Source organism: Salmo salar, chromosome ssa22, assembly GCF_905237065.1.
Source record: "Salmo salar chromosome ssa22, Ssal_v3.1, whole genome shotgun sequence".
Classification (NCBI taxonomy): domain Eukaryota; kingdom Metazoa; phylum Chordata; class Actinopteri; order Salmoniformes; family Salmonidae; genus Salmo; species Salmo salar.
Window position 1 is genome coordinate 51,316,293 of NC_059463.1, and position 25,329 is coordinate 51,341,621.

Sequence of the window (25,329 nt, forward strand, 5' to 3'; positions counted from 1 at the left end):
TGCAAATGAACATGTGGCATGGCATTAAAGTTACCTAAATCGACATGACATAGCACAAAACTTACCTAACAATGCACCAGGGTAATAAAACTGGTAAAAAAGTTAAATAGAGAGAGATATGATATAGGCTTACAGTAGAAGCTTTCTGGAAATTCTCACTTTTTAAAGAGTAGGCTACAATTATATCCGACCAGTGGTTTAGCCCGATCTTTCCAAAGGTTGGTACAAGCTATTTTTAGCATTTCACCTCAGTCAGAAGAATGCAAAGGCTAACCTATTATTTAATGAACCTCGTGGCATGGAGTACCTCAAATTACCTTTGAATCATCATACTTTGAAAAAGCAAAAATGGAATTCTAAGAAGAGAACACCCATTTATAATAGAGGTCCTCACACAAATTAAAGGACAGCCTTGCCAAAAAAGTTGTCTGCAAAATGGGACTCTCAAATTTGTTTCAGGTCATGAACATGAATCACAATTTTATATTTTACATTCACACTTATTTTTCTCATGTGTATTCTGCAATTGGTACAGTATTTTGTATGATAATGATTCACTAGTGAAAATAAGCCCTCTTCAATGTCAATTATTTGGTCATTGAATGTTCTGGACATTTTACCATGATTGAAATCCGTGGTTTGGAGTTTTTAAAAAGTTGCCCTATGTCCGAAAAGTATTGTATCACATGTTTTTATTGGTATCAATCCTCATTTTGGAGCGGCTTTTGACATTGCTAATAATAATGTTATTTAAAGAAATTACCCACTGGGCACACAGGTTGAATCAAAGTTGTTTCAAATTACATTAAACCAAACATGGAAAAGGCTACATGTTGAGTTGACGTCTGTGCACTGTGGGTACTGTCATCACAATAGCCACGAGAGTCATGTGACCTATACAAAGAGAGTCACTCCCCTTTCTCCACAACTTGCCTATATAGACAAAGAATGAAGAAAGATAGAGTGTTTGTGTAGATTAGAGGGAGAGAGTCACTTCAACATCCCTCCAGTCATTGAAGCTGAAAGCAGGAACAAGTATTTGAACCGGGGAAACCCTTGGGAGCCGAGTCAACTCATTTGCCACAGAGATATTGCCAATAACACACTGTAAGTATTGCAGTTTATTGTGTAAGCCCATTTGGGGGGAAAGGAGGGATGGGGGAAGGAAAATATATTTTAAATGATGGAAAGTCTGCACAAAGGTGGTAGACAGACCAAGCAGGCTCAGAATTCACTGTACCCAGGATTTGTTGATTTGAGTTGCGAGGACAAAGACTTCTATTATTTCTTATTGTTGTTGCATCGTTGAGAAGGAACCTGCAAGTAAGAATTTCATTGGAAGGTGTATCACCATACATACGACTAATAAAACTTGAAACTTCTCTGTGCCAACTCCACAATGGCACAAGTAAAGGTGAGTGGGTATGACTTTCAGGTATAGTCTACTAACAAAAACTTGAAAGAATTTAATCATCGTTAGAAACGTATATCCTGCTGATTTTAATTGAGGTAATATGAGATGGAACAGAACTCAATGCTGCACTTTTTCCAGACTAGTTTGGATTTGTGTTTTATGATTTGGGATGACACAACAGACCGAACTAGCAAGGATTCACAAAAGTAAGGGGCTACAAAGTGGTTGTTATTAGTCAATTCAAAGGGTATTAAGTGGATGTTGAAAATACTGTTTATGTACACACTGGTTAAGCAGTCTGTATTTAAATCCTATGGTTACTGTAATTATGTCTAATTATGTCTTCTTGCATTGATTCCAACACTGAGATGACAGATGTTTGGTAAAATCTCAATACATTCTTCTGTGTTTCAATTTAGTGTATGCGACTGTGTAAGTTAAAGCTTAATTGATAAGGACAATTGATCACACCAGTGAAAATGAACATGCTGTGTTTGACTATTGATAAAATGCTAACTTTGAGATGGTCCATGGAAGATGTTGAAAGTTGAAAAAAAGAGACTGATCACTTGAAAAAGAATTAAACGCTACCCCGGCAATAACCAAAGATGGCAGTATTGCAGTTCTTCTTTGCTCAACAAAAGTAATAATTTGACCAGCAAATTACAAAGCATAAGCTATGAATAACTTTTTAGGCCTATGTTCCATCAATAAATAATCAGATCTATACAGAAACAGAGAGCTCCTTGTTTTACATTTTATTTTCTTGTATTGTCACCCCGTTGAAGTGTCCTGGGTGAAGGAATGTTTTTTGGATAGTCACCGCGTTGAAGTGTCCTGAGTGAAGGAATGTTTTTTGGATAGTCACCCTGTTGAAGTGTCCTGGGTGAAGAATTTTTGGGGGGATTTTCAAGTCTCTAAGTCGAGCACCTGATTCACTTTTTGTTCAAGCTGGGCTCAAGTGCATTTGGGGACACTTTCCTTCCATTGAAATAGGAGCTGAGGCTGTGAGTCCTCATGACTCATACTCACAGGGCCGGACCTAGCCTTTTGGGGGCCCTAAGCGAGATTTGGTTGGGGGGCCCTCCCACCTCACTGGCAAAACATTTTAGTCCCCCCCTTGACAGCGGAGAGAACATTTTGGCTTTAAAATACATTTCCTGCAATTCTCAACATTTTGCCATGATGAGTAGAGAAAATGTTAACATTTAAAAACAACTTTCTGCAATTCTACACATTTTGCCACGGGGCAGAGAGAAGTTTAGCAATTTAATAACATATTCCAGGCAATTCTACTAATTTAGCCATGGGGTGGAGAGAGAAATGTTTGCAGTTTAAAGCAAATTTTCTGTAATTCTACACATTTTGCCAATACGTATTATATGTTAAAGATTTCTGAATGAGATTGACTAACAAAATCAAAGGGGTCCCCCTAGAGATCAGGGGCCCTGGGTATATATCCTGTGTGCCCGGTTGGTATTCGGGCATGATTACTACAAATTTTAGATAGCGGGCTAGACTAACTTACCAATATAAAAATTGTTAGCTGACATGAGCTAATTGAGTGACTGCCAGTGACTGACATAACAAGAGAAAAACTGCTGATGCATAATCAAATTTCAAAATTGCACCTTGTGTATTCTACTATTCTAACACTCTAACACTGAGTTCATAAAAATATATATGTTTTTTTGGGTGGGCCCCCTAGCGGCCAGGGGCACTAAGCAACCGCTTATGTAGCTTTATGCCTGGGGCCAGCCATGCATACACATCCTTATATAGTTCTGCAGCAGGTGTTGAATCCGTCAACTCTGACATGCTCTGCAGAATGTCTTATTCAAGTGACGAAACTTGATGCAAAACACACTGTAACATCACTCGTTTGCTTTGCTAGTTAGTTGAGGGTATCTAGCAAGTTTGTTGTTTAGTTTCGTTTTTTGGCTGCTCTTTCTTGAGGGGCTGCTCTTGCCTATGTGTGCTGATTACCTGTAACTACATGAGTATGGTTAACTTTAACTAAACACAAAAGGGCATGAATACAGCACCTCTCATGAAGCACAATATGGGCTGTTGTTTGGGTTTGCGTCTGGCACACACACGTGCCTTGTTCGCAGATCTCTTCACTCAGAGTTCTCTATTGGTCACTGGCCTGGATACGACCGTACACTTATCAAAACAAATCAAATAAAAATGTATTGGTCACATACACGTGTTTAGCAGATGTTATTGCGGGTGTAGTGAAACTCTTGTGTGTATGAACTGAAGTACCCGCACTCTCCTCCATTGCGAAACACTTGTTTCCCATCAGCCAAAATAGTTGCCTGGAGTGAGATAACTGGGGGATGGTGGATAATATACAATAGATGACATGGTTTCAACACAATAACAAAAATCTGATGTTGGGAAAATAGCCTGTGTCAAACTGACACTGGAATATGTGTCATCTTGCCATCACCCTCAATAATTCTCAAACTTTGGCCACCAGCATTTTACCATTCATAAATGACTCAATTACTAACGCTTTTAAACACTTGGTGGTTTTATGATGTAGGTGCACTTAGCTTTGTGTGGTGGTCACTGTTGTTGTGAAGAAGACACTGTTTATGATCAAAATCACCTTTATTCGCCAACTACATTTACACATACTTAGTGATATGATTCTGCTAGTGATATACAACATTTAGAGACGGAGTACAGGCAGGAGTTTACACAAAGTTTCTCCCCCACACAAGCTGTTTCTTCTGGGAATCCGCAATCTTTGGCCCCTGTACAGATTCTAAGAAAGTGGTGAGGAAATTGTAAATTGTCCTTTCAAGGGGAAAGGTCTTTAGGGAGATTGAGTTTTTGTCCACTTCGATTGTTGAGTTAACCGTTTGTATGAGTTTAGACTGTGGAGAGCCTAAATTAAATTGGGTTGGCAGCGGGGTTGGGTTGTCCAGCAGTCCCTCCTAAAATCTTACGGGTCAAGGAACATCCTGCTCTCCTTCAAGCCTTTTAGTTCCTCACTGTCGGGGGTTACTAGAACTAACTGCTGCCCATGCTGTTAAACAAGACAAAGAGCTGTGCAGACACACACACACACACACTCTCTCTCTCTCTCTCTCTCTCTCTCTCTCTCTCTCTCTCTCTCTCTCTCTCTCTCTCTCTCTCACTCACTTACTTAGCAACCATACATGTTACAGCAGGACAGGGAATTAGACTGCAGCATTTGAATTGCACACTGTGGAGATACCGTAAAGAAGACAAACATTTAGGGATTTCTTTGTTTTTCTCTTTTATTTGGCTTCCACAGACCCTCCGTTATCGAGGTAAGAGATTTTGGTGCAGGATTTTGTCAGGGAGGAGAAATGCATCTTGGAATTCCTGCTTGTGATGGAGAGAAAGAGGGCTAAGAGCATGAATGATGTACAGGACAAGAAGGAATAACTACATTGACATCTGAATTACTATAAAACATCTGTAAGCAAGGTTGATGATATGAATACACAAATTAGCTTAAAATAAGATATGTTATTGTAAATACAAGGGACACAATGAGTGTAATTGTTTGAGAGGACTTTATTACTCAGAGCAGTTCGATAGTGTGTACATTGTCCCAGTACATCTTAACTGCCTATCTTTGTGAAAATGTAAGGGGGGGAAATGTACATGTTTATAAGCGACTAATAATCATCTATGTCCATTTTGTTTTGGATTCTGTGTATTTTCACTGTTGCAGGACAATGGTGAGAGAAGAACATTGAGATACGCAGTGCAAATAGTTTCTCTAAAAGGCATTCATAACCTTTAAATTTAATATGAAATGTTGTTTGAAATGAATACCCATTTATTAGATGATATATAAGTTGATGACCTCGATGACTTCTGGATAATATTGTGTAATTCAGTCTCATGGAATAAAGCACCAATAAGGTTCATAGGAACTGAATGAATTATGTTATCCCTCTAGTTTCGAGGGAGATTGATGCAACCCCAGAAAGCTAGTCACCAAAAATAAATCACTCATTTTCATTTTCACATGTGGTGAAAGGTGGCAGAGCTACATCGCTGTTTGTCAGACCATGAGACATCCCGAAAATAGTTTTTCTCACGAAAATGTCCCACAACCGTCATGAGATTCGTCTGAAGTCGGTACCACCGATCTGCCAACTTCTGTCTGTAGCATCCAAACAGTTTGGGCTTGGTTGTTTTGCTCTAGGATGCCCACAAGCTGCAACAGAATCGTCTGAAGACAGCCCGGTACCAGTTTAAAAAATGAATGGAAGCATATAGAAGTAGTTTAGTGCCTAAAAAAAGGGTGAAATATGTGTAATTTTAAACCGAATAGCTAAATTATCCTTGGTATGACCATTTGAAAACAATTCCATATGTTAGTTTAGTAAATAACCCACCCCACCCCCCGGCTTGGACTCTAGGGGGTTAATTCAATTGAAACAAAATGTATTAAAAATGATCTTAGTGCTATGATGCTTTTGGGAAACCCTGCCCTAGTATTTAGTGTTTGATCTTTGAAGTGGCTGGATCCTTCCCCACTCTCTCTTTGTCTGTCTGTTTTGACCCCCTGCAGGTTGAGTGAGTCGTGATGGCTTCCTGCACGGTGTCTATCCTCTTCCTTCTCATCGTTGCCATGTCAGCAGCAGAGCCGCCAGGCTGCAAGATCCGGATCACAAACAGAGGCCTCGAAATGTGTAAGAAATTCACAACAAAAACACTCAGTGCCTTCACAAAGAATTCATACCCTTTGACTTATTCCACATGTTGTTGTGTTACAGCCTGAATTCAAAATAGATTAAATACAGAAATATCTCATTTACATAAGTATTCACACCCCTGAGTCAATACATGTTAGAATTACCTTTGGCAACGATTAGAGCTGTGAGTCTTTCTAGGTAAGTCTCTAAGAACTTTGTACACCTAAATTGTGAAACATATTTGCACATTATTCTTTTTTTAATTCTTCAAACTTTCAAGTTGGTTGATGATCATTGCTAGACAGCCATTTTCAAATCGTCATAGATTTTGAAGATGATTTAAGTCAAAACTGTAACTCGAACATTCACTGTCTTCTTGGTAAGCAACTCCAGTGTAGATTTTGCCTTGTGTTTTAGGTTCTTGTCCTGCTGAAAGGTGAATTTGTCACCCAGTGTCTATTGGAAAGCAGACTGAACCAGGTTTTCCTCTAGGATTTTGCCTGTGCTTAGCTTTATTCCTTTTCTTTTTATCCTGAAAAACTCCCTAGTCCTTGCCGATGACAAGCACACCCATAACATGATGCAGCCCACCCCCATGCTTGAAAATATGAAGCGTGGTACTCAGTAATGTGTTGTATTGGTATTCATGACAAAAAGTTAATTGCTTGGCCAAAATGTTTGCAGTATTACTTTAGTGCCTTGTTGCAAACAGGATGCATGTTTTGGAATATTTGTATTCTGTACAGGTTTCCTTCTTCTCCTTCTGTCAATTAGGTTAGTATTGTTGAGTAACTACAATGTTGTTGTTCCATCCTCTGTTTTCTCCTATCACAGCCATTATCTCTGTAACTGTTTTAAAGTCACCATTGGCCTCATGGTGAAATCCCTAAGCACCGCTTGCCTCTCTTCCCAGACTTATCAATGAACGGTCCGGGTCCCACCTCGGTGATCCGGTCCTACATAGACTTTCAGGGCCAGGCTAGCTAACAAGCGCTGCACAGCATGCTAGCCAGGTTAGCTAACTCGCCGAGACGAGCTAGCTACTTCTAGCTATTCTGGCTTCCTAACGGTGGAATTGCTTGGGTAGCTATCTTGTTTAGTACACGTAGCTAGCGTTAAGTCACATGGTTATTCTAAATGGACCGTGCTGCAGTCAAATATTCTAGCTAGCCTAGCATAGACTACAAGCCTCTTGGCTAACATCAACTAACATGCATAACTTCTGGCGAATGAAGCTTACTAGCGTTCCCCTGGCATTAGAGGCAATCCTATTCCTATTTACAATTCCTGAAGTTGGAGGGAGTGGAGGAAGCAGGGCTTGCATGCACCTCCGATAAGTTAGCATGCTCCGAGCACTTGCACGGGTAACCCCCCGGAGCGAGCGACCAGTGCTCTTCCCTGGGTCTATTTTGTTTGTGTGCGGTTCAGCGCTGGGTTCCAGGTCGCATCTTAATAATAATTTGGGTGTTGCTTATATTTAACTTGTTACACATGTGTGTAATGGAAATATGTATTTTGTGTATCTCAACTCCCCCTGAGGGAGTGGGGTCACAGCCAGGGTCCCCATTGTACAGCGCCCCTGGAGCAATTAGGGTTAACTGCTTTGCTCAAGGGCACAGCGACAGATTTTTCACCTTGTCGACTCTGGTATTCGAACTAGTGACCTTTCACTCTAACCTCGAGGTTAACCTGGCTAGCACGCTACGGAACACTTGTAAGCTAGCCTGGTCTCAAAAGTCTACGTAAGTTCGGATCACCGAGGTGGGACCCGGACCGTACATTGAGAAGTCTAGGAAGAGAGGCAAGTGGCGCTTAGCCAAGGCAGATACAGGCGACAGGGGGATACCCACAGAACCTGGTCGCCCTCTTTCTTACCGCTTAAACCGAGTGAAGCTTGTTGTGACAGAAGTAACTCTAAGTGGGACTGCCAATCAGGGTACGTCATTGATTGACGGAGCCCCCGAACCCAGACTAGACCAGGCTTCAGGCAAACACAGTTGTGTCAACCCAAAGTTCCACAGTGTGCCCGGGTGTCAAAAGTGTTGCGTCTCCCACATGTGGCTTCAATGAAAAGTGTCCCTTCTCCACATTCAGACACATGGTGGCCGTGAGTGGTGGAAAGGGAAAAATAACCAATCTCTTTCTACAAGGTGGCGTTCCTCCCCATCAGATGGCACTTGGTGCGCATGCGCGGTATTGATCTGGATTGTGCGAACATGATTTTCCAGCGCTGAGTGCTACTCTTTCACTTCTCTCACAGCCTAAACCGTTCACTTCGGGTGTCCTTGTCAGGCCTACGGGCCCGGGCCCACAGGTGGGACCCTCTGCTTTTGTCAGAGGGTTACCATGGTTTCAGTTGTACCCCACAGAGAGGTCACGACAGACACATTCACCCCGAGGATGGCGTGAAAAGATTTGGCATGGGACCTCAGATCCTCAAAAAGTTCTACAGCTGCACCATTAAGTACATCTCGACTGGCTGCATCACCTCTTGGTATGGCAACTGCTCGGCATCCGACAGCAAGGCACTACAGAGGGTAGTTTGCGTATAGCCCAGTACATCACTGGCACCAAGCTCCCTGCCATCCAGAACTTCTATACCAGGCGGAGTCAGAGGAAGCACCTCAAAATTGTCAAAGACCCCAGCCACCCAAGTCATAGACTGTTCTCTGCTACTGCATGGCAAGCTGTACTGGAGCGCCCAGTCTGGGACCAAAAGGGTCCTGAACAGCTTCTACTCCCAAGCCATAAGACTGCTAAATAATTTGTTAAATAGTTAACCAAATAGCTACCAGGATTATCTGCATTTACCCTTTTTGCACTAACTTTTATGACTCATCACATACTGTTGAACTCGGAAGTTTGCATACACTTAGGTTGTCAGTGTCATTAAAACTTGTTTTTCAACCACTCCACAATTTTCTTGTTAACAAACTATAGTTTTGGCAAGTCGGTTAGGACATCTACTTTGTGCATGACATAAGTAATTTTTTCAACAATTGTTTACAGACAGATTATTTCACTTATAATTCACTGTATCACAATTTCAGTGGGTCAGAAGTTTACATACACTAAGTTGACTGTGTCTGTAACCAGCTTGGAAAATTACAGAACATGATGTCATGGCTTTAGAAGCTTCTGATAGTCGTCTAATTGACCTCATTTGAGTCAATTGGAGGTGTACCTGAGGATGTCTTTCAAGGCCTACCTTCAAACTCAGTGCCTCTTTGCTTGACATCATGGGAAAATCAAAAGAAATCAGTCAAGACCTCAGAAAAAAATTTGTAGACCTCAAGTCTGGTTCATCCTTGGGAGCAATTTCCAAAGGCCTGAAGGTACCACGTTCATCTGTACAAACAATAGTATGCAAGCATAAACACCATGGGACCACGCAGCCGTCATACCGCTCAGGAAGGAGACGCATTCTGTCTCCTAGAGATGAATTTACTTTGGTGCGAAAAGTGCAAATAAATCCCAGAACAACAGCAAAGGACCTTGTGAAGATGCTGAAGGAAACAGGTACAAAAGTATCTATATCCACAGTAAAACGAGTCCTATATTGACATAACTTGAAAGGCCGCTCAGCAAGGAAGAAGCCACTGCTCCAAAACCGCCATAAAAATGCCAGACTACGGTTTGCAACTGCACATGGGGACAAAGATTATACTTTTTGGAGAAATGTCCTCTGGTCTGATGAAACAAAAATAGAACTGTTTAGCCTTAATGACCATCATTATGTTTGGAGGAAAAAGGGGGATGCTTGCAAGCCGAAGAACACCATCCCAACTGTTAAGCAGGGGGGTGGCAGCATCATGTTGTGGGGGTGCTTTGCTGCAGGAGGGACTGGTGCAGGAAAATTATGTGGATATATTGAAGCAATATCTCAAGACATCAGTCAGGAAGTTAAAGCTTGGTCGTAAATGGGTCTTCCAAATGGGCATTGACCCCAAGCATACTTCCAAAGTTGTGGCAAAATGGTTTAAGGACAACAAAGTCAAGGTATTGGAGTGCCCATCACAAAGCCCTGACCTCAATCCTATAGAAAATTTGTGGGCAGAACTGAAAAAGCTTGTGCGAGCAAGGAGTCCTACAAACCTGACTCAGTTACACCAGCTCTGTCAGGAGGAATGGCCCAAAATTCACCCAACTTATTGTGGGAAGCTTGTGGAAGGCTATCCGAAACGTTTGACTCAAGTTAAACAATTTAAAGGCAATGCTACCAAATACTAATTGACATTCTGACATTTCACATTCTTAAAATAAAGTGGTGATCCTAACTGACCTAATACAGGGAATTTTTACTAGGATTAAATGTCAGGAATTGTGAAAAACTGAGTTGAAATGTATTTGGCTAAGGTGTATGTAAACTTCCGACTTCAACTGTATGCTGTTGCTACTGTTTATTATGTCACTTTATTCCCAGTTAGATGTACTTATCTACCTCAATTACCTCATACCCCTGCACATCGACTCGGTACTGGTTCCCCCTGTATATAGGGAAAGTTATCGTTACTCAGTGTGTATTTATTATTACATGTTTTACTTTTCTATTATTTCTCTATTTTCTTTTTTGGTTCACTGAGATCATTTGCCTTTTAGGCGATGACCTGTGACAACTCCGGTTGTGCAGGGACCTTTTGTCCCAGGGGCACGAGCAGGTTTGGAACGCAAAGCCGGAGATTTTATTTTTATCGGCCTGGCCCCTAGGAGGGCCAATCAAATGACTAGATCTAGAGCAGGCCTGGGCAACTCCAGTCCTCGGGGGCCTGATTGGTGTTACAGTTTTGCCCCAGCCCCAGCTAACACACCTGACTACAATAATCAACTAATCATGATCTTCAGTTAAAAATGCAATTAGCTTAAATCAGGTGTGTTTGCTAGGGATGGGGGAAAAGTCTAACACCAATCAGGCCCCCGAGGACTGGAGTTGCCCAGGCCTGACCTGGAGGGTTACCGCTGAACGTTATTGCTACTATTTAGTCTGCAAGGGCGCCCTCAACAGGGGGCTGTGAATGTATAAAGTGGCAGGGGTTGTAGCTCTGGTGCCAAGATAAAGGGCTGGTTCCTTTTTCAGTGCTATGTGAGGGACATCTTTATGTTCCTATAGGAGCTTTTCGAGCAAAGGGCGGCCATTCTCCACACTAAAAGTGTACATGACGGCTATTTCAGCATGTCATGTGAGAATTGATGTTGCCACTCCCCTAGTAATGCGGTTTCTAAAAGGGTGTGGTCTCTAAACCTATTGCGCCCACTAGGGATTTAGCTTTGGTTTTGGATGCTCTGTGAGGCCCCCTTTGAACCACAGGAGGCTGTGGATCTGAGTATCCTCTCCTACAACACCTCCTTGCTTGTGCCTTTGCCTTTGGATACGCGTGTTGGTGACCTCCACGTGTTATCTGTACACCCTTCCTGTACTCAGTTCACCTTGGGTGACTCTAAGGTGACATTGCGTCCAAATGGGTCCTTCAACCCCAAAAGTCATGGCTATGTCCTACAGGTCCTTAACTTTTGAGTTATTTCTCTTTTCGCCTCCTCTTTTTGCTTCTGAAGAGCAACAGAGGTTACATGCCCTGTGTCTAGTACGAGCTACAGATGTAGGTTCATAATTTGAGCCAGTTTACTACAGCAGGAAAATAATCCTACAGCAATAGGATATGTGAATTATTATGTGGATTATAATTAATGGGCATTTTTTTCTAGGGGTTGATAATTTTTTGTTACGGTAAATAAAGTCTACAATTTTAAAGTGGAAATCACTAACTTTCGAAGCCTTTATAAACCTTAATACACGACAAGTTTATGTTTCCTGCTGTGCAGGAAAATACTTAGCAACAAAAGAGTGGTCAAATTAAGATCCTACATCTCTATACGCACGTACATTGAGGGACCCGGGATATCCGGTTATGTGACCAGATTTATGTCTGTTTTGCTAATCCAAGTCGAGGCAGGGCAGCATCTCCCGCAGGATTGTGGAGGCTATCTCCCTGTCATATCGCAACAAGGGGCAAGGGTTACCTAGCAGTGTATGCGCTGACTTCACCAGGGGTCTGGCAGTGTCTTGGGAGTTTGGTATTTTGGAATTTTATTAGGATCCCCATTAGCTGTTGCAAAAGCAGCAGCTACTCTTCCTGGGGTCCACATGAAACATAATACAGAATGACATAATACAGAACATCAATAGACAAGAACAGCTCAAGGACAGAACTACATAATTTTTTTTAAAGGCACACGTAGCCTACATATCAATCCATACACACAAACTATCTAGGTCAAATTTAAGGGTTGACTGTAGGAAATACAGTATTTGTGCTGTGGCGAGTTGGGCATCACCACACACTGTTGTGAGGTTTTATCGCTTGGATGTCACTGCTACCAGTGTAGCCCACAGTGTGCTTACAGCTGGGACAGGGGAAAATCACTAGGCAGCATGTCGTGTACACAATACCCAGGTCAGTTCTGGGTGGTCTGCAATGGGCCGTTTTATTTACTATCCATTGGGGTCGGCTTAGGGTGGGATTCCATTTCCCCATAGTATGTTGTACCGTAGTTGACTGACTGAAAGGGAACGTAACGTTATGACTATAACTACTGTTCCCTGGAGGAGAGGTAAAATCCCTGTTTGGCCCCGCACCACCCGTTTCTGGGCTCTGTGAAGAGCTTCCAGCGAGGTGCAGATTCATTGGCCTTGTCAGGCATAATTTTAGTTCCTTCAGTGAACAGCAGCTATAGTCATAACATTACGTTTTCAACAGTACTGAATGGTCCTGGAACGTCTTCAGTCTTGACCAAAGGAAGACATCACCTCCACTGCATTGTCACTATCAGGATTTTGCTCTACTTTAGCCTCCATTACCCAAACAAAGCACCTTAATCCACTTAGTTGTGTGGGCTGTCTTCTTAAGGCATTGCCTATGTAGCTTTAGACTCTAAACTTAACTCTTTCAAACCTGCCTTTCAGTGAAGTACGAGACCCAGAAGTTTGTGGTGGAGGAACTGAGCAACATCACCATGCCAGAGATGAAGGGCAATGAGGGCCGCTTCGAGTACACCATCAATGAGTAAGCCCTGAGCTGGGATTCATCCACCTTAACGATCCAAAGTTGCTGCCGCTATGTTACATTTACATTTTAGTCATTTAGCAGACGCTCTTATCCAGAGCAACTTACAGTAGTGAATACATTTCATACATTTTTTTTTTTTTTCCCCCCACGGGTACCCTGTGGGAATTGAACCCACAACCTTGGCATTGCAAACACCATGCTCTACCAACTGAGCCACATGGGACTATGTTCCAATGGCTCCAGATCCTTTGATATCTGTGCCTATTAATGAACTGTGGGTAGTGTCTGCCTGGATTTCTAGAAGATGACCTATAAAGCTCAGCAACTGAATACTCCCTTTTGAAAGATAAAGACCAGATGGCTTCGCTCACCACATGAAGTGAAAAAAAGGGAACTTCTAGTGAATTTCAAATAAATTTCTAGCATCAGCCCAAGCATTGATCCAATTGTCTTCCTTCCTGTGGTTCAGGGTGAAAATAAATGAGTTGAACCTGACCTATGCAGATCTGGCATTTCAGCCTGGTCTGGGACTGCTCTTCGAGGTGCAGAACTCGTCCATCGCCCTCAGCTTCCAGAGACGCATCCTATACTGGTTCTTGTAAGTCCTTCTCTCTGTCCTCTACGGTCTCTCTAGTGCATTTTACAAGAAAATAATGGGTTTGTATACAAAATAATGCCCGTGGTGAAATACTCACAAGAGTATATTGTATAGCCTTGAGGAGTTCAGTCATACAGAGGTAGGCTAGATTGATGACTTATCTTCTTTGACGTCAAACTTCAGAGATAATCGATGTCCAAAAAGAGTGTCTTCAGAAATTCTTTCCTTTTGGTGCTAAATATGGTTGAGATGATGAAGTTGATGATGATCTGAGAAGGTTTCTTCTCTATGGTCTTGTAGCTATGACACGGGAGCCATCAACGCCTCTGCAGAAGGCGTGAACATCCACACTGTCCTGCACATGACCAAAGATGAGTTGGGCCGTCTCAAGATCTCCAACATCACCTGTGATGCGTCCATCGGCAAAATGAAAATGAAGTTCACTGGCACCTTGGGGTAAATCATGTTGATAGTTTTTTTTGGGATACTTGAGCTGCTTTCTTGACCAGAGGCCATATGTATCAAGCATCTTAGAGTAGGAGTACTGATCTAGGATCAGGTTATCCTTGTCTATACTAATTGTATTCATTATGATCTAAAAGGCAGAGAACCAAATATTGCGTGCAATGTGGAGCTATTAGTCTGTCATGAATCAAGAGAGACTAATTGCAGTGATGTAGGCTAGTAGCAGTATTTTTCAGCTAGTGAATTTTTTGACATGAGTGGGTGTAATCAGAGCCATGTACTTAGATATACGTCTCTGGGTGTAATTAAACTCTGCTTTACTCCTTTGCAGGAGGGTGTATGACTTCCTGGCGACGTTCTTGACCACAGGAATGCGCTTCCTTCTTAACCAACAGGTGCTGACAGATCAGTTGATTTAATTCTAGAACGCTGGTTACTACAACATGGCAACACCTACGACTAAATACTCATTGGCTGAGCTGGCAAATCAGCTGTTTACTGATCATGAATATGTATGATGACTGTCACACCCACACCGTTTTGTTCAGATTGAATATGGCAAATAGGGGTAGACATAAAAGCTGCTTTTTAACATACTGAATTATAATTCTTGAAAGAAAATGTATTTACCTCATCTTGTAATGAATTATAGGTAATGTTTCATTGAAATGTGGACCACTGGACTGTTAATTTAACACACTGTTTTCATAGATCTGCCCTGCCATGAACCACGCTGGTTTGGTTCTAATCAACTCTTTGTTGGAGACAATTCCAGGTAACATAGTACAGTGGTTCATTGGCAAATACCTTGAGAGATTGGTTATAAACATCTTTGACCATAAGTTACTTCTCTGACCATAAGTGTTGAAAATAACTTTTGCACGCCGAAAGATAATTGTGTGTTTGTTTTGATTTGAACCTATCCAGTGCGAACTGAAGTGGACAAGTACGTGGGGATCGACTACTCTCTCCTAAGTGACCCAGTGGTGACTTCAAGGAGTCTTGACATGGATTTCAGGGTGAGTGAGATAGTCTAGCTAGCTATGCATTAGTCTCATGCATTGTGGCTATATCATGTCTATATTATGTAGGTATGTTTTGGGTATGAGCCACAGTCTTCCCTGTGGCTCAGTTGGTAGAGCATGGTGTTTGCAACGCCAGCATGGTGTGTGCAACGCCAGGGTTGTGGGTTTGATTCCCACGGGGGGCCAGTACAAAAAAAATGCTTGAAATGAAATGTATGCATTCACTACTGTAAGTCGCTCTGGATAAGAGCGTATGCTAAATGACGTAAATGTAATGTAAATGTATTAAACGCTTTATTGGAAGGGTAACACACTCAAATTCACACATGCATTCATAAGCAGTGCATACAAGTTGATATTTTCATAATGTCACTGATACTGCAGTTATCAACATGCAGTTGTTGACATAATTGAACTGCTTCGTAATGTGTTATGAAACCTTTATGTAGGTACCCCCTCAAATAAAGTGGAAACCTATTTTTGCATCTCTCACTCTCTTCTCTCATCTCTCTTTCTGGGCCACGCAGGGCATGTTCTTTGAGCTCGAGAACGAGAACAACACCTTGGTCAACTATGCCGTCAACCCAATCGTGAGAGAGTACGATCGAATGGTGTACCTGGGTCTGTCTGAGTACTTCTTTGACAGTGGGTTGTACTCCTATTATAAAGCCGGCATATTCCAAATGAACATCGCCAACGAGCGTGTAAGTATGAGACCGGAGTCCGCTGTTATGTGTTGCAACCCTATTCTCTCCCCTGCACTTTAGCCTACACATGGCATTACTTAAGTTATTCTTAGCTCCAAGGTGTAAATGATTCTATATTGGCCTAAGAACTGGTGTATGCATCAGAGGTCCAGTCAGACATGTTGACACAGATTTTAATAAGCAGTTGAGTCATGATTGGTACTGCACCTCTTCACATAATTAGGTGATCTGCCGCAAACCCAATCATTAAGCAAATCTATATAGTAAAAAATGGAATTTACGAGTGTTTATTTTACCAGTATTGTTCTGGTAGTAATATGACATGAATATAGTAATTTCAAATACATGCAATTATATGGCTGTTGAATACTATGTTCTCAGATGCCAAAGGATCTGGAGATGCTCCTCAGGACAACCTATTTTGGCACCATTATGATGATGGTGAGTATGTATGTCAGGATTGTGACCTGATGCCTCCACAAATAGGGCCAAGACATTAAATTCTACTTTTGCATTCCACTCACAAATAATAATAATTAAAACAATTATTATACTTTTTCACTGGGAAACAGCTAACTTCCTACAATTCTACTCATTTTTCCATGGGGCAGAGGGAACAATTTGCAGTTTTACAGCTAATCTCATGCTATTCTACACATTTTGCAATGTGGTTGAGATGATGTAGAACATTTTTGATAATTTCGTGCTATTCTAAACATTTTTGCCATGACTTATGACATGTTCATATGCTATCTGTGGTGGTTTATGGGGGTGTGTGGTACGCCAGTGCGTCCTGCTTGACAACGTACCAACCGATTGATCTAAACAAAAGATACCAATTGGATAGCTCGGCGACATTTCAAGTTAGCTGTGGAGTGAGTTTACAGCACATTCTTAACTCTGTTACACACGGGTGTGTGCATGCTTGTGGTCGTTTGTGTGTGTGTTTATCTCAGAACCCAGCCCTGGTGGAGTACCCTATCTCCCTGCGACTGGAGTTGAACTCTGCCCCCAAGACTACCATCAAGACCTCCGGGGCCACTGTGGCCGTCACCGCCATCGCCACGGTGATGGTGCTACCGCCCGGCACGGCGCCCGTGCAGCTCAGCAGCATGACCATGGTGAGGTCTTGTCTTCTCATGTTGTTCATTTGTCAGTTACTGATTTTAAAAAGGTTCCAAAGGAAGTCCATTAGAATGGTTGACATTTAGACTAAGGATCTGGAGGACGGAAGGATACATATGGTTTTAAATGCGTCCTTCCTCCGTTCATTGATGTAATCACTGATATGGAAGTGAGTGGATAGCTCATTGCTCTCATCAGTGTTACCCTGTCAGAACTGTGATTTCCTCAAGAAAAGCAGGGAGGAAGGGTGAAGACCAGCACGCTGATAAAGCTTCTTTTTCTGTTCCTTGCAGGAGGCCAAATTCAATGCCAAGGTGTCCATGAAGGGCAAGAGACTGGCTGTCCTTGCAGACTTGAGGAGGTAGGCATGCATGCATGCATGCATTCGCACGCACGCACGCACGCACGCACGCACGCACGCACGCACGCACACACACACACACACACACACACACACACACACACACACACACACACACACACACACACACACACACACACACACACACACACACACACACACACACACACACACACACACACACACACACAAAAACACGGCACATAGCATCACAGGCAAATTCAGAAAGTATTCTGTTTTTATCGACAGGTTTAAAATCTTCTCCAACCAGTCTGCTTTGGAATCACTGGCGGTAAGATTCTGTGCGCTGTCCTCCTGTCTCTCTCTCTCTCTCTCTCTCTTACAATTCTGACCATATATACTGCATAGAGCCTTCAGAAAGTATTCACACCCCTTGACTTTTTCCATATTTTGTTGTTACAGCCTGAATTTAAAATGGATACAATTGAGATTTATTGGCACTAGCCTACACACAATACCCCATGATGTCAAAGTGGAATTATTGTTTTCTATATTTTTACAAATTAATTTAAAATTAAAAGCTGAAATGTCTTCTGTCAATAAGTATTCAACCCCTTCGTTATGACAAGCCTAAATAAGTTCAGGAGTAAACATTTGCTTAACAAATCACATAATAAGTTGCACTGACTCACTCTGTGTTCAATAATAGTGTTTAACATGTTTTATGAATGACTACCTAATCTCTGTACCCCACACATACAATTATCTGTATGGTCCCTCAGTCGAGTAGTGAATTTCAAACACAGATTCAACCAGAAATACCAGGGAGGTTTTCCAATGCCTCGCAAAGAAGGGCACCTATTGGTAGATTGGTCAAAATTAAAAAGCAGACATCGAATATCCCTTTGAGCATAGTGAAGTTATTAATTACACTTTGGATTGTGTATCAATACACCCAGTCACGACGAAGATACAGGCATCCTTCCTAAATCAGTTGCCGGAGAGGAAGGAAACCACTCAAGGAATTCACCATGAGGCCAATGGTGACTTTAAAACAGTTACAGAGTTTAATTTTGAATTTAAAAAATATATATATTTCACCTTTATTTAACCAGGTAGGCCAGTTGAGAACAAGTTCTCATTTACAACTGCGACCTGGCCAAGATAAAGCAAAGCAGTGCGACACAAACAACAACACAGAGTTACACATGGAATAAACAAACGTACAGTCAATAACACAATAGAAAAGTCTATATATAGTGTGTGCAAATGAGGTAGGATAAGGGATGTAAGGCAATAAATAGGCCGTAGTGGCAAAATAATTTCAATTTAGCAGTTAAACACTGGAGTGATAGATGTGCAGAAGATGAATGTGCAAGTAGAGATACTGGGGTGCAAAGGAGCAAAAATATAAATAACAATATGGGGATGAGGTAGTCGGATGGGCTATTTACAGATGGGCTATGTACAGGTGCAATGATCTGTGAGCTGCTCTGACAGCTGATGCTTAAAGTTAGTGAGGGAGATATGAGTCTCCAGTTTCAGTGATTTTTGCAATTTGTTCCAGTCATTGGCAGCAGAGAACTGGAAGGAAAGGCGGCCAAAGTAGGAAAAGGCTTTGGGGGTGACCAGTGAAATATACCTGCTGGAACGCGTGCTACGGGTGGGTGCTGCTATGGTGACCAGTGAGCTGAGATAAGCCAGGGCTTTACCTAGCAAAGACTTGTAGATGACCTGGAGCCAGTGGGTTTGGCGACGAATATGAAGCGAGGGCCAGCCAACGAGAGCATACAGGTCGCAGTGGTGGGTAGTATATGGGGCTTTGGTGACAAAACGGATGGCACTGTGATAGACTGCATCCAATTTGCTGAGTAGAGTGTTGGAGGCTATTTTGTAAATGACATCGCCGAAGTCAAGGATTGGTAGGATAGTCCGTTTTACGAGGGTATGTTTGGAAGCAAGAGTGAAGGATGCTTGTTGCGAAATAGGAAGCCGATTCTAGATTTCATTTTGAATTGGAGATGCTTAATGCGAGTCTGGAAGGAGAGTTTACAGTCTAACCAGACACCTACAGTGAGGGAAAAAAGTATTTGATCCCCTGCTGATTTTCTACGTTTGCCCACTGACAAAGAAATGATCAGTCTATAATTTTAATGGTAGGTTTATTTGAACAGTGAGAGACAGAATAACAACAAACAAATCCAGAAAAACGCATGTCAAAAATGTTATAAATTGATTTGCATTTTAATGAGGGAAATAAGTATTTGACCCCCTCTCAATAAGAAAGATTTCTGGCTCCCAGGTGTGTTTTATACAGGTAACGAGCTGAGATTAGGAGCACAGTCTTAAAGGGAGTGCTCCTAATCTCAGTTTGTTACCTGTATAAAAGACACCTGTTCACAGAAGCAATCAATCAATCGGATTCCAAACTCTCCACCATGGCGAAGACCAAAGAGCTCTCCAAGGATGTCAGGGACAAGATTGCAGACCTACACAAGGCTGGAATGGGCTACAAGACCATCGCCAAGCAGCTTGGTGAGAAGGTAAGAACAGTTGGTGCAATTATTCACAAATTGAAGAAACACAAAAGAACTGTCAATCTCCCTCGGCCTGGGGCTCCATGCAAGATCTCACCTTGTGGAGTTGCAATGATCATGAGGACGGTGAGGAATCAGCCCGGAACTACACGGGAGGATCTTGTCAATGATCTCAAGGCAGCTGGGACCATAGTCACCAAGAAAACAATTGGTAACACACTACGCCATGAAGGACTGAAATCCTGCAGCGCCCGCAAGGTCCCCCTGCTCAAGAAAGCACATATACATGCCCGTCTGAAGTTTGCCAATGAACATCTGAATAATTCAGAGGACAACTGGGTGAAAGTGTTGTGGTCAGATGAGACAAAAATGGAGCTGTTTGGCATCAATTCAACTCGCCGTGTTTGGAGGAGGTGGAATGCTACCTATGACCCCAAAAACACCATCCCCACCGTCAAACATGGAGGTGGAAACATTATGCTTTGGGGGTGTTTTTCTGCTAAGGTGACAGGACAACTTCACCGCATCAAAGGGACGATGGACGGGGCCATGTACCGTCAAATCTTGGGTAAGAACCTCCTTCCCTCAGCCAGGGCATTGAAAATGGGTCGTGGATGGGTATTCCAGCATGACAATGACCCAAAACACACGGCCAAGGCAACAAAGGAGTGGCTCAAGAAGAAGCACATTAAGGTCCTGGAGTGGCCTAGCCAGTCTCCAGAACTTAATCCCATAGAAAATTTGTGGAGGGAGCTGAAGATTTGAGTTGCCAAACGTCAGCCTCGAAACCTTGATGACTTGGAGAAGATCTGCAAAGAGGAGTGGGACAAAATCCCTCCTGAGATGTGTGCAAACCTGGTGGCCAACTACAAGAAACGTCTGACCTCTGTGATTGCCAACAAGGGTTTTGCCACCAAGTACTAAGTCATGTTTTGCAGAGGGGTCAAATACTTATTTCCCTCATTAAAATGCAAATAATTTTATAACATTTTTGACATGCGTTTTTCTGGATATTTTTGTTGTTATTCTATCTCTCACAGTTCAAATAGACCTACCATTAAAATTATAGACTGATCATTTCTTTGTCAGTGGGCAAACGTACAAAATCAGCAGGGGATCAAATACTTTTTTCCCCTCACTGTAGGTATTTGTAGTTGTCCACATATTCTAAGTCAGAACCGTCCAGAGTAGTGATGCTGGACGGGCGGGCAGGTGCGGGCAGCGATAGGTTGAAGAGCATGCATTTAGTTTTACTTGCATTTAAGAACAGTTGGAGGCCACGGAAGGAGAGTTGTATGGCATTGAAGCTCATCTGGAGGTTAGTTAACACAGTGTCCAAAAGTAATACTACAAAATCTTTGGCAAAGCAATTAACTTTTCTTTTTTACCCCAATTTCGTGGTATCCAATTGGTAGTTAGAGTCTTGTCTCATCGCTGCAACTCCCATACGGACTCGGGAGAGACGACGGGTCAAGAGCCGTGCGTCCTCCGAAACACAACCCAACCATGCCGCAACTGCTTCTTGACACAATGACCGCTTAACCCGGAAGCCAGCCACACCAATATGTCAGAGGACACACTGTACACCTGGTGACCGTGTCAGCGTTCACTGCGCACGGCCCACCACAGGAGTCGCTAGTGCGCAATTGGAAAAGGACATCCCTGCCGGCCAAACCCTCCCCTAACCCGGACGACACTGGGCCAATTGTGCACCGCCCCATGGGTCTCCCTGTCGCAGCCGGCTGCAATAGAGCCTGGTCTCAAACCCAGAATCTCTAGTGGCAGAGCTAGCACTGCTCCACTCGGGAGGCCCAGCAATTAACTTTTTGTCCTGAATACAAAGTGTTATGTTTGGGGCACATCCAACACAACACATTACTGAGTACCACTCTCTATATTTTCAAGCATAGTGGTGGCTGCAACATGTTATGGGGTATGCTTGTAATTGTTAACATTACATTTACATCATTTAGCAGACGCTCAGGAGCAATAAGGGGTAAGTGCCTTGCTCAAGGGCACATCAGCAGATTGTTCACCATGTCGGTGGCTCTGGGATTCAAACCAGCAACCTTTTTGTTACTGGCCCAACGCTCTTAACCACTAGGCTACCTCCCTAGTGGTTACGAGGGAGTTTTTCAGGATAAAAAAGAAACTGAATTGAGCTAAGCACAGACAAATCCTAGAGGAAAACCTGGTTCAGTCTGCTTACCACCAGAGACTGGGATATTAAATTTACCTTTCAGCAGGACAATAACCTAAAACACAAGGCCAAATATACACTGGAGTTGCTTACCAAAAAGACAGTGAATGTTCCTGAGTGGCCGAGTTACAGTTCTGACTTAAATCTACTTGAAAATCTATGGCAAGACCTGAAAATGGTTGTCTAGCAATGATCAACAAACAACTTGACAAAGTTTGAAGAATCTTGAAAGGAATAATGTGCAAATGTTGCACAATCCATGTGTGGAAAGCTCTTAGAGACTTACCCAGAAAGACTCACAGCTGTAATCACTAACAAAAGGTGCTTCTAGAAAGTATTGACTCAGGGGTGTGAATACTTACGTAAATTAGGTATTTATATATTTTTCAGGGGATTTATTAATGAAAATGTTATTTTGTTACGGTCTAGAATCAAAATGTATATATTTTGACAGGCATTTCCATGTCATTTGGATTTACTTGGGAATGCCTTTGGAGCTCTCCTATGGCAGGGGTGTCAAACTCCTTTTTGCCCGAGGGGCCGCCTTCGGTCTTTCTTCGAGGTCCGGAGGGCCGCACTGGAAATTGGTTATATTTCCTTGGTGTCCACATTTTCAGAAAAATAGTCCTCTATCGTTTTTGACATTTTCGACGCTCCTTGAATGTCAAGCTTTCATTTAGGTGATTATTGGCGAGCTGGACACAGTCAAAAAAACTGTATGAATGTAGGTACATCATAATTTCTCCAGTTTCACTTTGGTTTCAGTCATTTTAAAGTATATTGAAGTATCTATAAAGTTAGTTTCCCCCTGCCACCCAAAAAAATATTGTTGCTCAAACTACCCGCCGGCCAGATAGGACCCCCTCGTGGGCCGCATCCGGCCTGCAGACCATATGTTTGACACCCCGTTCAATGGCATATGCCTAACTTTAAGGTGGAGAGAACACATTTTCAGGGAACAATGAGGAATTCAACTCTATGTAGGAATAATTCAACTCAGAAATCCCCCTTTGGACATCTGGGCAGCAGTCATAATCAACTGAAAAAAGGCTTTCCGGCAAGCCAAGGACTGCGATCTCTTCAGCTTGATAGCTAGGTGACATAATTGGACCATGATTTAGTATTGGTCTGAGGAAACGTGTTCTCTTCATAAGCACACCACATAGCAGTGGTCTGTTGCATTATTTCCTCCTCCCACCAGGATCCATGGGATGGCTGTGCATTGAACAGGAACTTTACTGACCTCAACAGTTATGTTATCCTCCTTGTTTCTTTCACTGGTCAATGCATCAGAAATAGAACCAGCAGAATAGAAGCCCTGGCTGGTAGAATAAGGTTGTTCAACTGAGCTGGAGTCATTAACCACAACAGCCTCTCCCTCAAAGGGAGTTTGCCAAGTCCTTCTCATCCCTTACAAAGTCATGGACTTTTTCAGGGGCAGAGTCCTAATTTGATGGGTGATCCCTTCTTGATTTAGTGATGATCACAACTGGTATATAAAACTCATACAATTCAAGGCTGAATGTAAAATAACTGGCATACTCATCGGACATCATCCACAGTGACATATTTTAGAATGTATTCCTTACATTCCACAAAATTGTCAACATTTTGAATGTTTTCATCAACCTTCTTGCATTGAGGTAGTTTCTGGTAGATGTAGTATGAAGGTACAGCATCGTGGTGTGATGGACCTGCATGGAGATCAACATAGTAAGCTACTGGAGCTGTACAAGGAAGTTATCATTTGATGAAATACCTTTTAAACCTTTTTCATTTCACCTTTGAAAAACAAACAGTTCCCCTTACCTCAATGTTTTGTGATGCAGACATGAACTGGCCAGATGGATTTTAATGTAAATTGTTACAACAATGTACACATTTGACAACCAACCTGAGTCAACCATGCCCAGTATCCCCTACCCTGTTACAACGCTTACAGTTACATAATACAGGTGATCATCTTCCTCTCTCTCAATATAATGAATATTCACTATCGAGTCATTTTGAAATATTACACCGAGTGTACAAAACATTAGGAACACCTGCTCTTTCCATGACCCCTAGACTGACCAGGTGAAAACTATGACCCCTTATTGTCACTTGTTAAATCAGTGTAGATAAATGGGAGGAGACAGGTTAAAGTAAGGATTTTCAAGCCTTGATACAATTGAGACATGGATTGTGTATGTGTGCCATTCAGAGAGTGAATGGGCAAGACAAAAGATTTAAGTCCCTTTGAACGAGGTATGGTAGTTGGTGCCTGGCGCACCGGTTTGTGTCAAGAACTGCAACGCTGCTGGGTTTTTCATGCTCAACAGTTTCCTGTGTGTATCAAGAATGGTCCACCACCCAAAGGACATTCAGCCAAATTGACACAACTGTGGAACGCAATGGCGTCAACATGGGTCAGTATCCCTATGGAACGCTTTCGACACATTGTAGAGTCCATTCCCGACGAATTGAGACTGTTCTGAGGGCAGGGGGGGGGGGCAGCAACTCAATATTAGGAAGGCGTTCTTAATGTTTGGTATACTCAGTGTATATCAAAACCCTTTGGTCTGTCTCTTTAGCTTATTCCCCTACAAGGCCCTCTGAAGACCATGCTGCAGATCTCAATAGTACCCATCATCAATAGTAAGTATCCTTTTATAGCAGATCAGTTTAACCCCACAGTACATCATCAATATACATAAAACATGAATTCAGGTAACAAAAACAGAACCCCATGTAATTCCTTGTAAGACATGACTTTAAACGTTTATATCTCTAAATCTTTTATCCGTAATTCAATTTCAGACTGGACCAAGAGAGGCGTCTCGATCCCTCTTGCAGATGGTTTGGACTTCATAGAGGAAGTGGTGGAGTATCATAACGTAAGTCTCAAGGCTTCTGTTGCTTCTGTTATGGAAGAACACATTCAATATACTTATCAAATTGTTGCTAGTTCAATATATTTTCTGAAAGTGGAAATTGTCATAATTTGACAACCGTAGCCACCTACATCATCTCAGCCAATCCCAACATCATGGAGCGTTAAGATATAAACTACATTGTGTAGAATAAAGTCATACTTTGGCTCTCATTATTTCACATCCGGAATGTTCCACACAATGTTTGGCTTCTGAACATGGCACTGTTGATGTACAGCAGTCAATCAGCTTTCCCACCCTTGACCTTTCAG

At 42.3% G+C, this 25,329-nt stretch overlaps 1 protein-coding gene across 4 annotated transcripts in view; it reads left to right on the plus strand.

Moving 5' to 3' along the window:
• pltp (phospholipid transfer protein) overlaps window positions 1-25,329 on the plus strand; it is a 30,089-nt gene that overhangs the window by 3,999 nt on the left and 761 nt on the right. Inside the window, exons 1-15 of one of the 4 annotated variants that reach the window (XM_014168166.2) lie at window positions 895-1,107; window positions 5,982-6,102; window positions 13,064-13,163; window positions 13,636-13,764; window positions 14,065-14,220; window positions 14,561-14,624; window positions 14,941-15,004; window positions 15,157-15,248; window positions 15,782-15,958; window positions 16,343-16,402; window positions 16,918-17,082; window positions 17,380-17,447; window positions 17,697-17,739; window positions 24,719-24,782; window positions 24,945-25,021. In XM_014168166.2, coding sequence (XP_014023641.1) covers window positions 5,997-6,102; window positions 13,064-13,163; window positions 13,636-13,764; window positions 14,065-14,220; window positions 14,561-14,624; window positions 14,941-15,004; window positions 15,157-15,248; window positions 15,782-15,958; window positions 16,343-16,402; window positions 16,918-17,082; window positions 17,380-17,447; window positions 17,697-17,739; window positions 24,719-24,782; window positions 24,945-25,021 — 1,365 coding nt within the window. In that variant the 5' untranslated portion in view covers window positions 895-1,107; window positions 5,982-5,996. Of the gene's footprint in view, window positions 1-894; window positions 1,108-1,135; window positions 1,415-4,445; window positions 4,723-5,981; window positions 6,103-13,063; window positions 13,164-13,635; window positions 13,765-14,064; window positions 14,221-14,560; window positions 14,625-14,940; window positions 15,005-15,156; window positions 15,249-15,781; window positions 15,959-16,342; window positions 16,403-16,917; window positions 17,083-17,379; window positions 17,448-17,696; window positions 17,740-24,718; window positions 24,783-24,944; window positions 25,022-25,329 lie in introns of those variants that run through there. The other 3 variants (XM_014168168.2, XM_014168165.2, XM_014168167.2) reach the window with 3 other exon arrangements.